Raw genomic sequence first — 19,732 nt, 5'->3', positions numbered from 1 at the left:
TCCGTCATCACTGAGCGTGTTGTGCATCTGGATGCAGCACGAACGTCCTGGCTCGTATGCAATACGGCGGCACTGCGGCAGTAAGTCCGTCCGTCAGCCTATCTCTCGATGCATAAGATGCAACCCGCAGATGGGTAACTTACCTCTGATCTCAACGACGATATGCCCTCAATCGACGTAACTGCCGTCCGGACCTGTTGCACCTGTGAATCGTCATCGTTGGACGCACGGCAGAACGAATTAGCCATGTCCCGGTGAGTTCTTCGTCGTATTGGGGTCCTTTTTCAGATCCCTCGTGTTGAGGGGAGGACTGCGAAGGTGTGGATCTCAAACGTGAACTCTGTGTCTCCTGCCGGTTCTCTCAGCGCATACAACGAAGTCGTCGAAGTCGGATTGAAGGCACTAACCTTCATTTCCCCACAGCTGATATCACGGAACCCGGTAGTGGCGGAACGGGAGCACTGCGGCATATAGTGAGGCGACATGCTGCAGTACACCTGATACGAAGATCTTCACCTTTTGAGATTTGCATTTTGGTCTGTCCGTTCCACTGGACCGCACTGTCCGGCCAGGGTCTATATAGCAGACTGCACGAAGGCTATCACATGAGCACCAGACAGTACTCGAGGCAGGAGTACGCACCGGGCGAGGCTATACGAGTACTCACTGCCATGAGCACTCGTAGAACACTCGAGAAACATGACTATATGCACGCAAGAATGGGCATGAGCGGGCCACACTAGATCCACACGGTCATGCACGCTCGCAATCACCGGCGATGCGGTGAAAAGGAGCAAGGTAGCTTGATTATATTGGGGCGGGTAATATTTGCACATATGCAGTAAAAGGCTAGAGCGTACGCAGATTTTACTCGAGTCTCTCTCCGACGACCATGTCCTTTCTTTCTACTACCGCTCGTCCGCTCGATTCTCCGGTTTTCCCTTCGCAAATTTGAGCGCCAGGATTGTGTTGGTATCGGTCGCAGATGAGACTGATCGTGGTATCTCCAGAGTCGCGTCGTCAAAGTGTCCCAGAATAGCAGCGGGCATCACCAGAGCAGCAGCGCCAAGGTACGAAGATCGAAGACAAGGTCGCAGACGACATTGACGACAAAGAAGAGAGCGATGGTCGAGGTCGTGGTGGACGTTAGGAACGACGAGCGCGCTTGTCGGATGGGTATCTCCGCGTTGGCTCCGCAAAGGCCCGCGGCGCTGGAATCCACCACGGCCTTCCCAAGCTTGGTCACTGTCTAGGCCGCCGCCCAGGTCCTGGTCCAGACTCGGCCATGGCTCGCTCCCATCGCTGCCGCTCGCTCGTCTTTGCTCACATCGACGACGGCGAAACGGCTCTTGCGCGGTCTGAGATTGTCATCTCCCCGCATTCACCCTCTCTTCCCCTCGAGGTGAGTTCTGCTCGTGCTGATTGGTCCTCCACACATCGGGATTGACCGACTGTACAGCGTAGCACCTCTCAGACGCCGCCGCCGCACAAATGGGACTCACGACGATTCGCGATATCATCGCCGAGCTGAACAGACAGGCTGCTGAACACCAGAACCACCGCCTCCATCTCATAAAGCGGATCACGACCGACCCCACGTATCAGGCAAGTCGCTCGAGTATCCTCTCAAGCTCGAATGTAACACAAGCCCCGCTCGCCCAGCACGAGATCAAGCGTATTCAGCAATCCCTCGGCTGGGACGTCTTCCACAGTGCCCCCGATGGTTGGCGTGTCATGCTCGAGCCCTCGTCTGACGCAGACAGCCCACACTTCAGTCCGTCGGTCAATGCTCTCATGAACGAGGTACATATGAACGAGGCATCCCTCTCCTGCATCCGGGCCAAGATAGAGGCCCTCTCGACCTTCCTCGTTCCCGTCTTCCGTCTGCCGCCAGAGGTGCTCGTGCTCATCTTCAAAGCAGGCGGGCGCATGCCCCACGACGGCCCCGTCACCGAGTCATCAACACCCAGGCCGTTCCCCCTCGTTGTCGCTTCGGTCTCACGACAATGGCGCGAAATAGCGATCAATACTCCCGATCTCTGGACCAATGTCGTGATCAAGCATTCTCGACCGTACGGCTGGGTCCCGCTCTGCTTACAACGGTCGAGTGGGCAACCCATAGACATCACGATCGACTGCCGATGTACAAGTCTTCTCACCGCGCCCGTAGTCGACGACTTCATGGGAAGGCTAATGCCGCACGTACATCGATGGCGTCGCTTCGCATTGATGACTTCTGACCCAGCAACAGTCTACACCATCGGGCGACGGTTGGCGGACGCGCGAGCACCGGAGCTCAGACATCTCCAACTATCTCTGAGTGGCTCATCGGGGAACCAGGAAGTCGTGCTGCATGACATCCTCCAGGGCGGTGCCGAAGCGCTCTCGTCTATCCGCTTCGACTCGCTTGGAACACCGTGGGGCTCTGCACCGCTCATCAACCTCACGACCATCGACCTGCGCTGGCTCTGGCTGCGCACACGACTGCAATATGACCAGTTCCGGGACATGCTGGCCGCCTCACCCCGGGTCCGTGCGCTCATCCTTCGGGGCACGTACATCCACCTGCACTCCGGACGCTCGTACCCGCCGGTTGCGATCCCCACGTTGCGCTACCTCGAGCTGTCGGGCGACACAGTGTGCCGGATGTCGTCGCTACTGTCGACGCCCGCGCTCGAGGAGCTGACGTTGGCGAACTTGGACGAGACGGAGTTCCGCGAGTTCGTGGACTCGCTCCCGGACGGCCGCGACGGCGGACGCTACCCGGCGCTGCGCGCGCTCTCGCTGCTCAACGCCAGTATGTGCACGCCGACGCGCCGGTTCATGCTCGCGCTGCCGACGATCAGCCACCTGACGGTGATCAACTCCGCGACGGCGAAGTTCCTCGAGCTCTTCCGCAAGGAGCACGCCGAGGACGGGCTGCTGAGCTGGCCGCGGCTGCGCAAGCTCACGCTCGTCGACGACGTCGACTACTTTCTGCTGTACGGGGTGGTCAAGGAGCGCCAGGCGCTGCGGCTCCCGCTCGAACGGCTGATCCTGAACGCGCCGTTCATCCACGACGAGTACCTCGTCTCGACCCTGGAGGAGTTTGTAGAGGTGGATATTGTAAAGGACGTGGATTTGGACCATTGATACATCTGTAGCTGTATTTGTAGTGTAGCCATCTTGTGTCATCGTCTTGTTTCCTCCGCACTTTACTCACTAGGATACAGGTCTCATCATTGGGTAGGTCGCGGCTATGTATGTACATGTATTATGTGTCGATATGAGGAGCATGCATCATTCTCTCCAGCGTGTGCGCAGACCGCCTTCGTGTTATCAGTATCGAGGGAGATTCCTCGCAATGTGGTATACCTCTTAGCATCTATTGGGCTCCCACTGATGTACATGGCCTCCCCCGCTTGTGCTGCTGCATATCTCGCATCCGGGCAAGGTTCGCTGTGTGGTACAGAATCGGCCGACGTTCTCCCGCAAGAGCAGCATTCCGCAGCACCTCCTTATATACCGCGGGATGTTATGAGACCCGTTAGTCTACTACCCATACCGCTCCATCAGCAACCGCCGAACTCGCAATAATGTACACAGTCTCCCTTGAGCTCCCTTCGTGCATACGCACGCGTCCGTGACACAGCACGGCAATATTCATCGTGTGGCAGCAAGATCGGCGCTTCCCGCCCGCAAGCCTTGCGAGAAGCCATGTTCTAGGATGCTACTTAGCATTCAACCTCAACTCGAGAGAACAAATGTATGACGTACCAAACTCCCATATGCTATTATTTCCCTTCTCTTGGATGTGCTCGCGGACGCGCCGCTTCTTCCACGGACCGACGAATCCGATCTCCTCGGCGTACGCGCCCTGCGCAGCGAGTGTGCTGAGCAGGTAAGCGTCGTTCCAGCCTCCCGTGAACCCGTCGGCGAATCGCCAGTGCTCGTAGTTGCCGGGGTACTGCTGCCAATAGCCCACATGCTCGCCTGAGCCGTCGATTAGCGTCACGAAGGCCACGATCGGGGTCAGCGGACACACCTAGCGCCCTCTCCCTCGCCGAGTCCCGACGCGCATCGCTCGCCCCACCACGTTGTCCCGGCGTTGCGCCACGCCTGGCGAAGTCAGATGGGAAGACACCCGCGTCCACCGCCTCGCGGAACGACCACCCCGTGTCACCGGGGTGCTCCTTCTTGTACGTCCAGAAGAACCACCCCGCACAGTGCTGCTCATAAAGCTGCAGCTGCGCCTCAACGTACGCCCTCTTCTCCTGCCTCTCGTCACTTGCCCCGTGTAGCGAGCCCGGATTGAGCGCGGCGGACCACTCGCCGATGACGAGCCCCCCGCCAGCGCCCTCTAGCTCGCCAGCAACCCGCGCAATTAGCTGTGGGGTGCCCTCGCCGCCATCTCGGAGTCGTCGCGCGTGCTCCGCAGCCGGCATCGCAGTATCCTCGGAGGTGAAGCATCGGTATAGATGGTGGTCGAGCACTACGAATGGTGTGTCCGCAGTCTTGATGAAGCCCGTGTAGTTGTCGGTCTGCCAGGCGTCGCTGATGTACAGCGGGAGATCGGGGTCGATCGCGCGCACAGCTCGAAACGCATCCCGGTACCACGCCTTCAAGGAGTCGTTCGCCGACCCGGGCTGCGGCTCGTTGAGGAGCTCGACGCCAACGAGGTTCGGGAGAGGCGGGTCATGTGATCGAGCAAAGGCGGTCATATGGGCGACGAACGCGGCGAGGATGCGCACGGTGTGGGCCATATTCGCCGGGTGCGCAAAGAATGCCGGGTGCGCGGACGTCCCCGAGTGCGCGTCCGCGTTCTGTTTCCCCGGCGCAGCGTGCAGATCTGGGGGGATTGCGTTAAGCGTTGGCGGGGGAGGGTCCGGGCGCGCGGACGCGGAGACTCACCGAAAAGCACGGCGATCCCAGATCGATGTGCGCGGGCGAGTGCGCTCGTGACCCTGCTCCATGCCCCCACGAAGATGTGACCGAGATTGGCGAAATCGGTGCCGTCGAGGACGGAGGGATCGACCCCGCAGATGTGGTAGTACCCGATCTGCAGGCGGGGTGAGTTCGCAGTCGAAAGGTATGACGGACGATCGCTTTACCAGCGACAAACAGCCGAAATTACAAGATACAGGGCGAGATAGAGGTGGAGAGATAAACATACTGGGATGCGGACGGTGTTGATCCCCTTCTCTGCGAGCCAGTCCCAATCGGCGTCGACGATCCAGGTGTCCCAGTGGTGCTCAAGTATCTCCTTGGCACCCGACCCCGTCGCTACGTCGAGATCGCTCTGACCCGAGCCCGCGGCATTGCGGAATGGAGAGTCTGAGATCCATCTCTCGAGAACAAACCAAGACCCTACAGGGGGATAGCCAAATATTAGCGCTCTGATCCCGCCAATCGTTCTGTAGCTCACCTAGGTTAACTCCGCGCTGCTTGCGGTAGCGAAACCAATCTTGCTCGCTGGGAAACGATGCCCAGTGGGCTGGTGCCTCGACCGATGGCGCGCCCACAACGACCACACCCTGAGAGCCGTGCTCAGCGGGATCCTCCAATCGCTGCTTAACCTTGTTTATGAACTTCCGCATCTTCTCCTGAACTTTCCGTCGCCACCGGTTGTCGATACACGTTGCGCGATGGTCGATTGCAAGTCGCTATCTGCGAATCCTGCGACGCATTTCGGGGGAGGTGCCGACACGTGGACTGAGTTGACGTCACTTCTGAGCGTTCGGACTTGGCCCAAGAAATGAAGACCAGGCTCGGGTGGCACTCACCGGCTACGCGGGGAGCTGAGAATAATCCCTCTGGGACGCCACGGACCACGGATGAGACGACCATGTGTCAGCGCGGTGCTGCGCTGGCGGCAGCGGGATGAGACAATGCATGGTCGGCATGGGCCGTGGGCGATCGGCACTGCGGTACGACGGGCCCACGGGATATCGATCCATTACGATTGGCGATCGAGTGCGGGTCTCTGGAACGAGGTGGGGGTCCATGTGGGTCCTCGTTGAGGGCCTTCCATAGCTGGATATTCGTGCGAGGGCGCTGCAGCGTGGTGGCCAGGAAGCCCCCATCCGCGAAGGCGACCACGGTCGGCCCACTGCTCGCAGAGCCGCAATATGCACATCCCCATGGCGGCAGGAGGGCGTACGTGATGCACATACCGAAGAGGGGGTCCGTCGCTACACGACCGAAGAAGGCCGAGGGCCGACGCGGGCGGTCTCCGCGCTCTTGTTTTAGCGCATTCCGCCGCCTCCCGATTATTTTGATGATCTCCGCGTCGGATCTGCTAGGGTCCACGAACATATGGACCCATAATCTGTCGCCACATGCAGAAACGAAGGAGAAAGAACGGTGAGAGGACGCATATAGCCACCTGGGAGTGCTCCATACCTGTCATGTAGCGTGTTCGGAAGTCGTGGCGTGTAGACTTCCAAGCTGGCCGCTTTACAGCCGCTTTATATCTCCATGGCATGGCGCCGGGGCCGTATTGGCGGAAAACCACTGTGAAACGGCAGTGGTGGTGGTAGGAGAAGAAGGAATCGTCGGCGAAGTCGATGTGCTGTGAACTGTCATATCTGGAAGCGCCAGATGCCTTGTATGTACCGCTGCATTGTCTAAGTTTTCTTCCGGTCGCTCTAGACGACGAGGACGCGAATTTGACGACCTAGATAACGAGCACAGCACCGATGCACGTATCACTCAATGACTGGAAATTGAAACACGGATGTATAATGGTAATACGATGTACAGGATCGACGTTAACAGACACGCACTGCCAGTGCTAGTATACTCTACATGATTCGGGTTCGATTGTATGGTAGCTCGTTAGCTGTCGTAGAGTGCGCTAGTGCGGTGTGTATGTATGTAATATGTCGCGGACCGGAGACTGTAAGGAGGAAAACTAGAAATACATCTTTCCAGAGATCGATGGGGCCCGTACACAGCGTCCAGTGCTGTTATCCAAGAAATACGCATAACGTATAAGGAGGGTGGAGGCGCTGCAGCGGCCAGTTCGTTAGCGCATGCACCGCCGATGATAGGTGGGATCAAACTCACCTCACAGAGCGCGAGCTTTGGGCGGCGGGGCCGTGCCGAGCTTGACGACGCAGATCATCGTGCCGTCCTCCTCGAACCCAGCGGGCTCCAGCCCCAAGAAGTACAGGTGCGGGGCGGCCGGCCACAGGTCGACGCGCTGCCACCCATCCCCGGGCTCGCGCTCGCAGGAGGCACGTGCAGCCTCGGCAGCCTTGTACCAGTGGGGGTGCATCGTCTCCGTGATGAATGACGCGTTACGCGACCCGTGGAGCTTCTTCTCGATGGCTGTGAGGATGTCCGTCCCGGATATGGCGTGTCGGCTGTACCCATCCCAGGGAGCTTCGACTCGCACTTTGAAGCCGAAGATGGGGGGAGGGATGGGCGGGCGGAAGACGAGCACGCACTTCGTCACTTGTTTGGGGAAAGCCTCGACATCGAGGATCGGAGCTGTAGTACTGTCCCCGTTGCGGAGGTCCCACTTGTACGGGAAGGTGTGGAGGTTGGGGTGGATAGGAGAGGTGGGCGGGGGCGGGCTCGGCGTCTGGGAGGAGGCGGAGGAGGAAGACCAGGCATCGTCGCGGGGGACGCCCAAGGAACGAGAATGGGCGGCGTCGGCGAAGGGATACGCAACCCCGCCCGGCGTGTAGGCGGCGTGGCCCTGGTGGGTGTTGGGGTATTCATTAGCGCTGGCGTAAAGGCCGAGCGCGTTGGTGGGGTAGGAGTCGTCGCTGCCTGCGGACGTGCTAGAGCCGCGGGGGGAGTCGCTAAAAATATGGCGGCGGCCTAGTCAGAAAGTGCGCGCCATGATGAGAGTGACGATCCGATCGTACCCTTGGCCATCGCCTGCGCCACCTTCCGCCCAGTCGACCTCCGGGAGAGGGACTGTGGCATCCCTGCGCGGGCGGATCTCGACGGACTCTCTGGCCGGCCCAAGCTCGAGTCCGAGGCCGAGAACAGGAGGGAGTCGAGTGGGAGCCTTGGAGGACGGCGGGGGGGAGGGGACTATATCGTCGCTGTCCGCAAAATGGACAGATTTGACCGTGCGGAGGGGCATGTCGAGTGAGAGATTGAGAGGAAAGAAATGATTGAGCGTATGTGCGGAGGACGAAGAACGTCGTGATGGTCGTGGTTGTAAAGAAAGCTGGATGAGCAGCTCGAGAGGACGGCGGGAAGCTTAAATATGGCCACCCATCGAGATCCCGCGTATGCAGCTGCTATGCGCGCCGACTTACCAGGTATAATCTCCCCTCTAATCCTGAGCTGCGCATACGGGCCGTGCCGTGAATTCCGTACCGACTTCATCCTAGCCGAGGAGGCCCACGGCGCGCTCGCGTTTCAGACGTCTATCGGCCGGCGGGGGGAGTCCCAAAAAGGCACCTAAGAGAGTCGGCGGAAGAGAAGCTGCCGAGATTGAAGAGCGGCGACGGTGCGCAGTCCGGACCAAACGGCGCGCGGCGCGCAGATAATACCCTCCCCATAGGAACGACCGGCAGCCGTTAGACGTGAGCTGATGAGTCGACCGCCCACAAACGTAGCGTGGGGAGCGCCGCGGAAAAGAAGCAGAGTAGTCCCTCGAGCGAAGTCGGCGGAAAGGTAGTGATTGGGCCGCTAGTGGAGCACAAAAGTATCCAGGGGGAGACGGCTGGGACAGGGTCTTCGGCGGCGGCGGAGGGTAGGTCGGGGATCACCACATGGGCAGAGCGCCGAAAGGTGCACGAGGTCATGAGTGTGATAGGACCCACAGAAGCAGATGGCAGACCCAGAGCGAAGACCAGTGCAGGGACCAGAGGACCCAGAGACAACGGGCGCGCGGGGCACGGTGGAGGGAAGGGACAGAGTCAGAGGCCTCATGAGAGGCAATGCTCGGGCGATGCGCGAGTATATATCTCGTACAGCACGGGGTGCCTATCGCGTCAACGCGTGCATTGCCCCCGCTCCATAACAGAAACCAGAAGCCACCATAGAGATGGGCAGGGCAAGAGCCAGCACGACACCGTCGCCAGCGCTTGCTGTCGTGATCCTTCTTTCCCCCAAGCGCAACCGGCACTGCGCTTGAATTCCCCGCCCACGACGTGGGACCGCAGTTTCTTATCGCGGCCCATCGTCCCAGCGCCGCGATATCATCCGCACAGGTCATGCACCCGAAAGATATAAGGACGGGATACAAGCTGCGTCTGATTCCGCACGTCCGAGTGAGTTCCACACACTCACCGGAGAGATACAGGGAGATACGCCTCGCCTGTACATTGAGAGCACCCCGCTGGATTGCAGCCCAGTTCCGCCGCCTGTCAATCACTAGCGGCGGAGAGAAGCCATCTTGGCGGCGGAGGACACGCCCATGCCGACGGGCACGTTGCATGCCTCGGGCAAGTTCTAGCCAGGTCACGAGGAACGGCGTCTCGGTCGCCATTTATCTAGACACACGTGAGTAGGTACCAGGAGCAAATTTACACGCTTCTCACGGTTGGTTGACAGGGAACATGTTGCGGTGACGCTGCCGTGTGCCTACCGCACGCCCAGATGCGCAGTGGCGAGAGCGGGCGTACGAGCTCAAACGGCGGCCACAGGACGCGTACAGTGCACGTACAAAGAGCTATGCAAGGTTGAGCGAAACCTATTGTATATCCTCCACTTCAGCACTGAACGTCTGGTAATATATCGCAAAAGCTCACCAAATCGAGCGTAGACGTTCTTCTAGGCGACTGAATTCATCAATCGAGCCATTTGAAGGTCTCTCCGGGTCGTCCCGGGGATCCCAACTATGAAAGCGACAACGGACAGCGAGGATAGAAAGGGGGGAGGATGAGCGGGGGCATGCAGGAGGGGTGGACACGGCCCCAGTACGCTTATAACGTTCCTCACGTTCCTACCGCGCGGTATCCGGATTCAACGTGTGGGCCATCGCCTGTCTCTCCTTAGGGCGCTCCGCCCCACAAACGGACTGATTCCCATTGCGATAGGCCTTAATGAGTGCGGGAATCGCTCGAGAAGGCAAACCGCGTGGGTGCGTGGACGGCTGGCTATCCGGATTCGGCCCAAATTTGGGCGGGCGCTGGACTCTGATCAATTGTTCACTGCCTTCGCCTCGCCGCTCGTGTGGTAGAACAACGGGTGCAGAACAAAAATCTGTCGCTGTACGGCATGAGTTCTGTGTGTTCTTGTACCCATGTCGACTCACGGAAATAACTAGCAGACCAAGAGGCGATTAGCGCTCTCGCTATCTTCGGAAGTTTTGCAAGCTCTTGCATGGAGTGGACGGCTTATTCTGGCAAGGAAAAAATGTGGGACATGTGGGGACACTGAGTCTGGCGGAGGTGGTCAAAAAAGCGAGAGTGTGGTTCGAGTGAGAGTGTGGCGACGCCGTTCCAACTTTGCTGGCAGGATCAATGCGGTGCCAACAATTAGCGCTCGACACCCAAGTCCCACGAGGACTATTCGGATAGAATACTGCTCGCGGCTGAATACATTGCGCGCAACGCCGTAACCATCCCATCAAGTTCAACGGAAATAATCACCGCCAACTCGAAGCTCGCCCGTACCATATTGTATTTCCGTTCTGCAGGCAGTCCGTACCAATGTACCGTGCAAGCTCGACAACATAACATAGACACCCTAAAGACAGCGCAAGACCCGGTAGTAGAAGCTTTCATTAATTTTACGTAGCGCGCATGGCGGTGTTGCGACGGTCTGCTTCTCGCTGCTTCTTGCATGCTATGACAGGAGCGCGATGAAGCCGCCTTCTGCGAGGCTATCTGGATATCCGGATACTGGTAAAGGGACAGGAGGTACATAGCTATACGTCTGTGTCAATACCGCGAACTCTCTAGGCATATAAAGCTGCCCACCCTGCTTCTCATATCCTCAGTCAACAGCCCTCTGGCCCCAGCCTCCTCCCGGTTTGCTCCACCACCCCCTCCAAACCCCCGGGTACCCGCCACCTCCTCCCCCGATTATCGTGGCGAGAATCTAACCGCTGCCGACCTCGACCACGAACACCGCCGAGTCGCCGAGCTGCCAGTACCAGGGTTGGACCTCGCTGGGGGTGGCCACCCGGATGCCAAGAAAACGACGGCCCCCGAGGAGGTCGACGTTTCTCAGGACGTGTCGCTGCCCCTGCTGGCGGTCTGCCTCGAGCACCTGCATCCGCCGGACTGCGGCGCGGCATACCCTCTCCTTGTCTGGGCTGGAGAGCGCGGCGAGCAGCGCCTGATCGACTGGTGCCCGTAGCCCGTTGTATAGGCCCGCGAGCACGTCCCAGATGGACACGAAGGCGCCGCGACCGCGGCGGTTGTCGTGCGAGGAGACGTGCGACGGTGGAATTTTGATCTGCAGCGGGAGGCCCCGGAAGATGAGGACGAGCGAGCAGAGCGGCTGCTCGCCGTTCTGGAGGCCTGCGACTCGTACGGCCCAGCAAGCGGTGAGATCATGCCGCTTGAGGGCCTGCGAATGGTTGTCTAGAAGCTGAATCGTGCTGGGGTCGCGGAGGAGGTCCCAAGCGTCTGACGGGTGCGCGACTGATTCTTGCGGCGTGTAGGCGATGAGAGGATCGACCTGGAACAGGAGCGCAGCAGGCGCTCGGGGTCTGCCCTTGGTCGCCGTTGGGGGCGTCGGAGGAATACGCGCATCCCAGCGGTAAAGTTCGTAGTCACCGGTCGATGGAAGGGGGACTGTACGCAGCGTCGGTGTTGAGGGCAGTGGGGGCGTCCCCGGGTTCGGGGAGGTCGACGTCGAACCGTACCAGGTCGACGACGGTGCACCTGGTGGCCGGTAAGGGAAGTGAAGAGTTGGCGGGTAGCCCGCTTGGGCGAGCAGGTGCCAGCTCATGGTGAACAATGAGGGGGCGGGGATATCCACGTCCGTACCCACGACGATTTGAGGCGGTTCATTGACTGGCGCTCCCCGACCACATGCCATTTGCAGGAACACGGGCCCCGGCCCAGTACGAAGCTCGCGGCATCGGGCGCGTGAGCTCCGCCACCCACAGGTATTGTGTGTCTCCGCCGGAGGGGGTTTTATCACCGCCCCCTAGGACGCTCGGTGCGATGCATGCGTGGAATCTGCCATGATAGGACCAGCACCGAGTTTCCGCATACCCCCTCTGCCTATGCAGGAAATTGATTTTCCCGAAGCGGCAGATGCGCGAGTCGTGGATTCGGCTGCGGTGCACCAAGAAGAGGCTTGCCGCTGGGAGCTCCGTTCCGCCCAAAGGCCCTCGGCAAAGGTTTGCATTCAATCGTGAACCGGTAGATCCCGACTTGTGCATCCAGCGCGCGATACAGCTGGGTCGTTGCCAGTTCGAGTGCCGAAGAACATCGGTGGCGTCAGCGTCTGGCTTTCCGAGAGTTTTAGCGTCACCAGACTTTACGCACACGCATGCAGCCCCGCAAAGCTGCGATTGTCAGCTGAGCGCACACAATGAGCCAAAGTGAGATCATGCGGGTTTGACATCAGGTATAACTCACATTCGAACTGTGTATTGCCTGCCGACACGGAGGCGTGCGAACGAGGAGGTGCATCGTGCCAAATCACCAAATTGAGGCCCCGGCCGAGAGATTAGTTGAAGATAAGCTGCGAGGTTAAGCTACAGATGGCGTGATAGCTGCGGTGTGCGGTTGATCAAGTCGGAGGGACAGGGAAGTCGACGCAAGGAAGCTCGGACGACCCGTACTCGCTGCTTGGTTGGGCATAAAACTGCGCGGTCTGGGCCTAAGAAGTCAGAGGCGTGGGTCGGGCGGTCCGTGCGTGTTAAAAAGAGTGTTCAATGAACGGCATCGATGATCCCCCGGCGTTTCTGAACGAGCATCATCATGAAGGACGCATGGAGCTGACTGTTGAGTCCACAAAAATCAGATTAGTCCATGCTGCCCGGAGACACTGTCAACGTACAATGGTGACAGGAAGCTGAAGTCTCGATGGCTTCACAGGAATGGCGTCAAGTGTGCAAACACCAGGCGCCCAAGAACTGCTCATCGAATTTCTAACACGTCAAGGGAGAATCTGGTCAACACGCGCCGCTGGAGAGCCAGAGGGCAACGACCATATACCTCCAGTCGCAGAATCATCGTTGGCTGCCCGTCGCTATTGCGGGAATCGTGCCTATGACGTCCACCGGCGTTTGCAGGTCTTCTGAAAATTGCATCACTCTACCGGTCCTTTGCAGGAGCTGCATGGCGCATCGGATTTCTGCGGAACTCAAGTGACAGGGTATGAGTTCCATTTCTACATCTTCGACTGGTGCTTTCTCCGGCTTGGTCACTGGGATTGCGACTGGCAAAACTGCGGAGTAAATCTGACCTCGCAAACTTCAGTGAAGCAGTACAGGTCGACAAGCCGCACGAGGCCAGAAGGCTGATTTTTGGTAGTTTCGTAGAGTTATCAGAGAGTCTTCCTGCGAAGGACGACTGAAGACAGCGTGTGCCAGATGGTAGTGATGAGTTCCAGTTGGCGAAGCACCAGTGGTCGGCGAAAAGAAGCTTGACCTGCCAGCGCTAAAACAGCGTTCGCCGGGTACGGCCGGGCGCGTGCTGGGGCACTCAAACGCTATGATGCTAATCCATACATTATGAGCGAATGCCAGTGTCCGTACGTGGATGGTATGTCTGAATCTCTAAATGCTAATACACAATTATACTGTACGACTTCGCCAACTCCCCTCTGTCGTCCCCATTACTGAGCGGGCCATCAGAGAATCATCCACAACCTCCCGAGTCCCCACTATCACCCCTCTTTCCCACCAAATATCGGCCGTGAGAACTCAGCCCCTGCTAACCTCGACAACAAACACCTCTCCGAACTGTCGGCCCTTCGGAACCTCGTCCGGCTGGGCGACACGAATGCCATTGAAGCGATGCCGCCTGCCGAGCAAGTCGATGTTCCTCAAGAGGCGCGGCACAGGTTCCTGCTGATCCTCCACAAGGGCCTTCAGCCGCTGAGCCCCCGCACGACACAGTGCGTCCTGACGTCGGCCCGACATGCGATCATACAACTCCCCATCGACGGGCTTCCGCAGGTAGTCGTAAATTGCAGTGAGGACGTCCCAGTCAGACACGAAGTCGGCCTTGGGTGGCGGCGCGCCCTTCGGCGGCGAGTGCGACGGCTTGACCTCGATCTGAAACGGCAGCTTCGGGAAGATGAGGACGAGCGAGCGGAGGGGTTGGCCGCCGTCCTGAGGGGCAGCGCGCACTGCGGGGCGAGCGGCGAAGTCTGCCGGTGACAGGACCTTTGGTGGCACCTTGCGCGCGTCGGTGAATCGCAGCTTGCGAATGTCGTGGTAGAGGTCCCAACCCTGAGAAGACTCCGCAGCTGGGCGCGAGTGCACGATGAGAGGATCGATGCGTGGTTGGGGGCGAAGCGGGATGGGTTCCGCAGCTTGATCGTCGACTTTGGGTTTGGGAGCGTCAGGTTTGGGAGGGGGAGGGGGAGATCGGATATGCTGGTTGATGATAGGATGATTGTTGGAAGGCGGAAGCGGTTTGGAGAGTACTGCTGGCGTTGGCAAGGAGGCCTGCGTGGAGAATGACCAGACTGGGGATGGCGTGTTCGAGGGGCAGAGGACGTAGAGCACCGGTGGAGGCGGCGCGTAGGAAAAGTAGTACGGGTGGTGCATGATGCGCGGCGGGGGTAGTGCCCCGCCTTCGACCGACGGCTTTTTGAGGAGGCCCAACTCATGGACGGTGCCCGTGTTCCCTGACCTCCATCCGCAGAAGCAGTCGGACCGCAGCGAGAAGCTATCTGTCCTAGAACGCACTGGGCCCACGCGCCACTCAAATCCTGGTGATGTTCGGGCTACAGAAGCATAATTATCACCGCCTTGTGCAACCGTTACGTCGGGAGAGTTTGTGCGGTCGGGCGCGTGACCACAATTTCCTGCGTACCATAAGAGGAGCGCTGCGTCTTGGGCTAGTGCGCGCCCGGACTACTGGATCAAAGCTGTGCGATAGACGGTTTACGAAAGCAGCGGTTAAGCGTCTGAAAGGCATAATGGCTAGGCACGGAGGACCACAACCGGTGAAGCCACGAACACTCACATGTCCATCCCAACACAGAATTCAGGTGATCTGATCCCTCTCCCAGATATTCTGTGTCTGAATAGCCGCTTGCATCTGCGTAGGGCGGCGCGCTCTCCCCGTAGTTTGGAAACAAACTTCTCTTGCGTCTGCATGGGCATCTCAAGTGAGCATAAAACGTATTCGACGAAGGATGACGGTGGGACTACCCCACCGACTATGTATAGTTCGTCTATCGTGACTGCTAGATCGCTTGGCCGGTGACAGAGCCGGCCATAAGGTGCGAAAGGGGCGGCCGTTCTGGCGCTGCAACCAAGCGCGCACCATTGGCATTCACGCCATATACAGCCAACCGTTTTATAGATCTAACGAGATCATCCACAAGTAACGATGCGGCAGTGCATGCGGCGGTGCTGCGGGCGTGTGGCATGGGTACGATAGCTATCTGCGCGGCTCATCAGAACAGCGTCGGGGAAGGTGGTGGGAGGGTCTTCGCGAAGGCACGCCAGCCCGGCATTTGCCACTCGTCGTGGCGTGATACCATGTCGTTCAGAATCTGCCCAGATCAAGGCCGCAGGGTCCTAGTTCCTCCATGTGGTTTGAATGAGGTGCTGCAAACCATGTTCAACCGGGGCTTGCTGGGATGCATGGCTTGTAAGCCTGATGCTACAGAGAAGCTGATCATGAGTACCGCAAAGATTGATTGAAGCCCGAGCCACTCGGGGCTTCCTACGTCCCGAGTGCTACGAAGATGGAAACGTGCACGGCCTGCCGATGTAATGTGGCCATGATCGTCACTGGCAGTGGAGACGCCCGGCGCGGAGATCCCTGCGTCATGACACGCAGCCTGGGGAACGTGGTAACTTGTAAGCACGAAAGGTTTATGGAAGGTTGGATGAATGTCGCGTGGTGACCCCATACCTTGGCGAGCAACCCCGCTATCGCTGTCCCGCAGTAGGAGCCCAAGACGTTCGTCAAGTACCCGGGCAGTGCTGTGCCTCGACATCCGCCGTTCATAGCGATCGTGCGCGTCTCATGGATTCGACATCGGACACGCTAGTAAAGGAGTAACCGCACAAATGCTTGAGATCTTGGATGGAAGCCTCCTGACGTCACCGAGTAGATTATGTATAACGTCTGCCCGTGTACGATGCCGGCTGACACGCATCGTGATCTTAGGAAATCACCGACAGAATGGCGGCCTTGAAGACAACTTGCTCCATCGCAAGGCGAGAGGGCAAGTATAGCGAACCGACCTCCTGGACCTGTAGTAGCGACCAGAAGCAAGATGGGCGGGAACAACGACTGGCTATTTCCCGAGTATGGCATATGAGTACACGTCGGGGACGTGGGCGTGCAAATAAAGACATACGGCGTCCGAGTATTCTTGTGGAAAGTTCCGTGTTTCTGGACCGCATAGCGTTACAGGGAGGACTCCCAAGCTCCGGAGACGCAAATAAAGCAGGGGTGCCGTTGACTCCAGGGCAGCAGATAGTCCATTGGCATGAGGGTCGTCAGCTCGAGAGCCTGGGAGTGGCAGCTGGGAGCGCACCCGTCTGGGCGCTTGTCTGATTCTCCTAACTTCCCACGCATGCTGAGCCGCTGGGCGGCCCCGGGCGGCGGGCCCTGCAATGTACTTACCGGTCGACACGTCCGACGACATGACTGGATGCAGCTTCCGTGGTCCAACTCATCCGATGCTAGTATAGTCAAGATTAAGCATCGATGGACACGGGATGCGGTTGGTGAGTGATCAAGTAGGCTACCAAACCAGAAATTGCCTCGCAGCGCAGTGAGTATCCCTATAGTACGAGTTTAACGACTCCACCAGGTGGTAACGAGAACATTTGCGGCTAGGCAGTGCTCAAACGAATCAAGGCCAATTAGTTCGTTCAGAGGGCTATAATATGTGCCTATATGGTAGGCACACTGGCATCTGGATATCTTGATACTCACACAGAACTCTATTAAGTAGTACGACTTCGCCAGCCCCGCCCTTATAAGTACGGCAAAAGCCTTATTTTTGACAGTCCCTCCCGGGATCCCTCTTCTTCCCTACCCATGTCAGCATCGGCGTCTCCCCACGATATGACAACGGCGAGAACTCATTTGCTGATACCAACTTCGACTACAAACACCTGCCCGAACCGCTTGCCCTTCGGAAGCTCCTCACGCTCAGCGACCCGAATGCCAAGGAAGTGACGCCGCCAGCGGCGGAAATCGATCTGCTTCATCATGGGATACGGCCACGGTTTTTGTTGGTCTTCCACGAGTGTCCTCACCCGCTACGCCATCGAACGCTACAGCGTGGCCATAGGGAACCCGGCATGCGAACGTACAACCCCGGATAGACCGGCGCGCGCAAGTCGTCGTACAGATTAATGAGAAGATCTGCGACAGACACGTAGTTGGCGCCCTCTGGCAGCGCCCCCTTTTGAGGTGAGTACGCGCCGAGCTTCGTTTCGATCTGCAGCAGCAGTAATCAGAAGACCAGTGTGAGCAAGCGGAGTGGGCGGCAGCCGTCCCGCATAGATGTACACAAAAATGCTGTCATGCATCTGGACTATAGCTTGTTTCGACTGGCTGTGCAATAGAACGTCCGCAAAATCGGCAACAAACGCCCGCGAAGCCGTGAGGCTGCGCAGCGGAAGTCTACAACCTGTGAAGAGGTTAAGAGCTCGACTTCCTGAATCCCATGCCAGACTAATAATAGTTCACAGAAGATACAAAGGGCCGCCATCCCGCACTGCAATGGAGATCGCAGCCTCGAAATTTGCCAATGTCCAGGCAATCGAAGGCAGACACATCATAAGAATCGTCTCCAAGTAATGATGCAGCGGGCATGTCCTCGGATGAACAGCCTACGTGAGATTTCGCGCTGAATCGCGGCTCAATAAAGACAAGGAGGGGAGTTCTAGGATGCCGTTGAGCAAGCTAGCCCCTCTATTCAGCTTCACGATGCCACCACCGACCAAGCTCCCCGCACACGAGCCAGAGTCACCCCCCGAGGCGCTCGAGACCATTCCTAGGCTATCCCCTACGAAGGCCCTAGACATGTACCACCCCCCCGCGGCGCACGAACCTACCGAACCCATGCCCATGAAAGAACCCGCCGCAGCCATACCCACCGAGGCCTTCTCGGAAGTGCTGTCCTCCTCCATGGACGCACTGCAGGGGGCCTCCGACGCTTGTTCCGGTTCCGCGCCGACCCCCTTTGTGTACGCGACATTCGCATTGATGATTCTCAATATCCTCCTCGTCGGCGCCGTCGCATACGCCATGTACAGGCAATCCAAGTCTGCTCGGAGGACGGTAGGCCGTGTTCCGTCTCCGGAACCTTGCGGCGCCGCACGAGGATCTTGGTATGTTGATATAGTTAGTCTGCTCAGACGGACGCGCGATCGCTGATGAAATTCATAGCGAGTGCAAAGGGGCAGCGCATCAACCCGCCCAGGACTCGGAGGCTGTCGGCCTCCTCGAGCAACGCAACCCTGCCGTATAACCATCACATCTCGTTCGTCGAGCCCTCACAACTCAAGGACCCACGCAAAGGCGTTGCCATTAATCATCCGTACGACGAGGTTGATTTGAGGCCGCGTCGCTCGGGGCTCCACGCATTCAGGATGTCACGGAGAGCCTGGGAACGTGTTGGGCCCGCCAGGGTGATGTGGACGAGGAAGTCTTAGGGATGGAACCTCAGGACGCGGGGGACCTATACATGGCATCCTTTGCACACGAAAAGGGGATTTGAGTGGTCAGACGAATGTCGTTCGAGTACATACCTTTACTAGAAAGCAACATCGTCATCACCAATGCCTCATCGGAGGGGACCGTAACGTCCAGCCCGCAATTGTGGTATTGCTATACTTCGACGTCGACCTGAGATGCAATGTAGTCCTGTGCGCCTCACGTACCCAACGTCTGACAGATCCTCAGCCGCGCAAAGGCACATGTTCTTGATATCTCGGATGCCATCCAGTAAATCGCGCGACGCAGAGCCTCCTGTGCAATGCCGGTGGAAACGTAGCGTGATAGCCTTACTAACCAATCATGGATCAAACATAAGTATTAGAGACAGATCGTTCCATCGCAAAGGGGTGGAAACGACACTGGCTATAACAGGTCGATTTCCGACACCTGTAGTGGCGCCCGGGAGCGGCGCCGAGCGGGCATGATGGCCCAAGGAAGTGACAGCCACAGCAAGCAGATTGAGGAGCGCAGCAAGACACGCGCTCGGTCTTGACGTGCGGTAAGAGGCGTAATAGGCTCCAGGAACGTGGCGGGCGAGTACAAGATGCTGTGGCGATGTGGACACCCGAGTATTCCTCAGACGAATTCCGTGACCCTGGTTGCATTGCATGATAACGTACATTCCCAAGCTCCGGAGACGCAGGAAGCAGAGTTGTGGTCCCAGAGCCACAGGTGGCCCAGATAGTCGTGGCTGTGGAGATGGAGGCTACTGCACCCGCAGGGCGGCGCTTGGCCGATCTGCGTAAGTCGCCGCCACGTGCTTCGCCGACATTCAAACAAATGACAACGCGGCGATTCGCAGTCGACACGCCCGCAAAAATGCAGCTTCGTTATATTTATACTTCGCAGCTCCTGTGTATACACCACCAAAGCTGGAGAGATTTTTCAGAGGCGTATGGAGTAACGAAAGTTGAAGTCCAGTTTTATGCCACACCTGTGGGCCGCGATCG

The 19,732-nt window shown here is 58.4% G+C and overlaps 6 protein-coding genes across 6 annotated transcripts; 2 read left to right on the top strand and 4 right to left on the bottom strand.

Annotated features, from left to right (window-relative positions):
• The first annotated feature begins 1,344 nt into the window (after window positions 1-1,344).
• Window positions 1,345-3,287, top strand: TRAVEDRAFT_153032 (uncharacterized protein). The gene is made up of 3 exons (XM_008043969.1): window positions 1,345-1,402; window positions 1,460-1,605; window positions 1,663-3,287. Exons 2-3 carry the CDS (start codon window positions 1,492-1,494, stop codon window positions 3,130-3,132), a joined length of 1,584 nt encoding a protein of 527 aa, XP_008042160.1. The 5' UTR covers window positions 1,345-1,402; window positions 1,460-1,491; the 3' UTR covers window positions 3,133-3,287.
• Window positions 3,288-3,505: 218 nt separating this feature from the next.
• On the bottom strand, window positions 3,506-5,576 carry TRAVEDRAFT_172368 (glycoside hydrolase; the record flags this gene model as incomplete). The annotated part of the gene is made up of 6 exons (XM_008043968.1): window positions 3,506-3,701; window positions 3,757-3,972; window positions 4,025-4,828; window positions 4,891-5,038; window positions 5,153-5,346; window positions 5,405-5,576. The coding sequence occupies 6 exons, from the start codon at window positions 5,574-5,576 to the stop codon at window positions 3,643-3,645; spliced, it is 1,593 nt and encodes a 530-aa protein (XP_008042159.1). The 3' UTR covers window positions 3,506-3,642.
• Window positions 5,577-7,048: 1,472 nt separating this feature from the next.
• TRAVEDRAFT_22643 (uncharacterized protein) lies at window positions 7,049-8,080 on the bottom strand (the record flags this gene model as incomplete). Its single annotated transcript, XM_008043513.1, has 2 exons — window positions 7,049-7,790; window positions 7,857-8,080. The coding sequence occupies 2 exons, from the start codon at window positions 8,078-8,080 to the stop codon at window positions 7,049-7,051; spliced, it is 966 nt and encodes a 321-aa protein (XP_008041704.1).
• A 2,912-nt stretch (window positions 8,081-10,992) lies between these two features.
• On the bottom strand, window positions 10,993-11,850 carry TRAVEDRAFT_50877 (uncharacterized protein; the record flags this gene model as incomplete). The annotated part of the gene is made up of 1 exon (XM_008043735.1): window positions 10,993-11,850. One exon carries the CDS (start codon window positions 11,848-11,850, stop codon window positions 10,993-10,995), a length of 858 nt encoding a protein of 285 aa, XP_008041926.1.
• Window positions 11,851-13,607: 1,757 nt separating this feature from the next.
• On the bottom strand, window positions 13,608-14,632 carry TRAVEDRAFT_66319 (uncharacterized protein; the record flags this gene model as incomplete). Its single annotated transcript, XM_008043967.1, has 1 exon — window positions 13,608-14,632. One exon carries the CDS (start codon window positions 14,630-14,632, stop codon window positions 13,781-13,783), a length of 852 nt encoding a protein of 283 aa, XP_008042158.1. The 3' UTR covers window positions 13,608-13,780.
• A 3,358-nt stretch (window positions 14,633-17,990) lies between these two features.
• Window positions 17,991-18,534, top strand: TRAVEDRAFT_50875 (uncharacterized protein; the record flags this gene model as incomplete). Its single annotated transcript, XM_008043734.1, has 2 exons — window positions 17,991-18,394; window positions 18,453-18,534. 2 exons carry the CDS (start codon window positions 17,991-17,993, stop codon window positions 18,532-18,534), a joined length of 486 nt encoding a protein of 161 aa, XP_008041925.1.
• Window positions 18,535-19,732: the final 1,198 nt, after the last annotated feature.

This window comes from Trametes versicolor (assembly GCF_000271585.1).
Source record: "Trametes versicolor FP-101664 SS1 unplaced genomic scaffold TRAVEscaffold_10, whole genome shotgun sequence".
NCBI classification, from domain to species: Eukaryota; Fungi; Basidiomycota; class Agaricomycetes; order Polyporales; family Polyporaceae; genus Trametes; species Trametes versicolor.
Note: the sequence above shows the minus strand (reverse complement) of the source record. Positions and strands in the feature narration are given on the sequence as shown.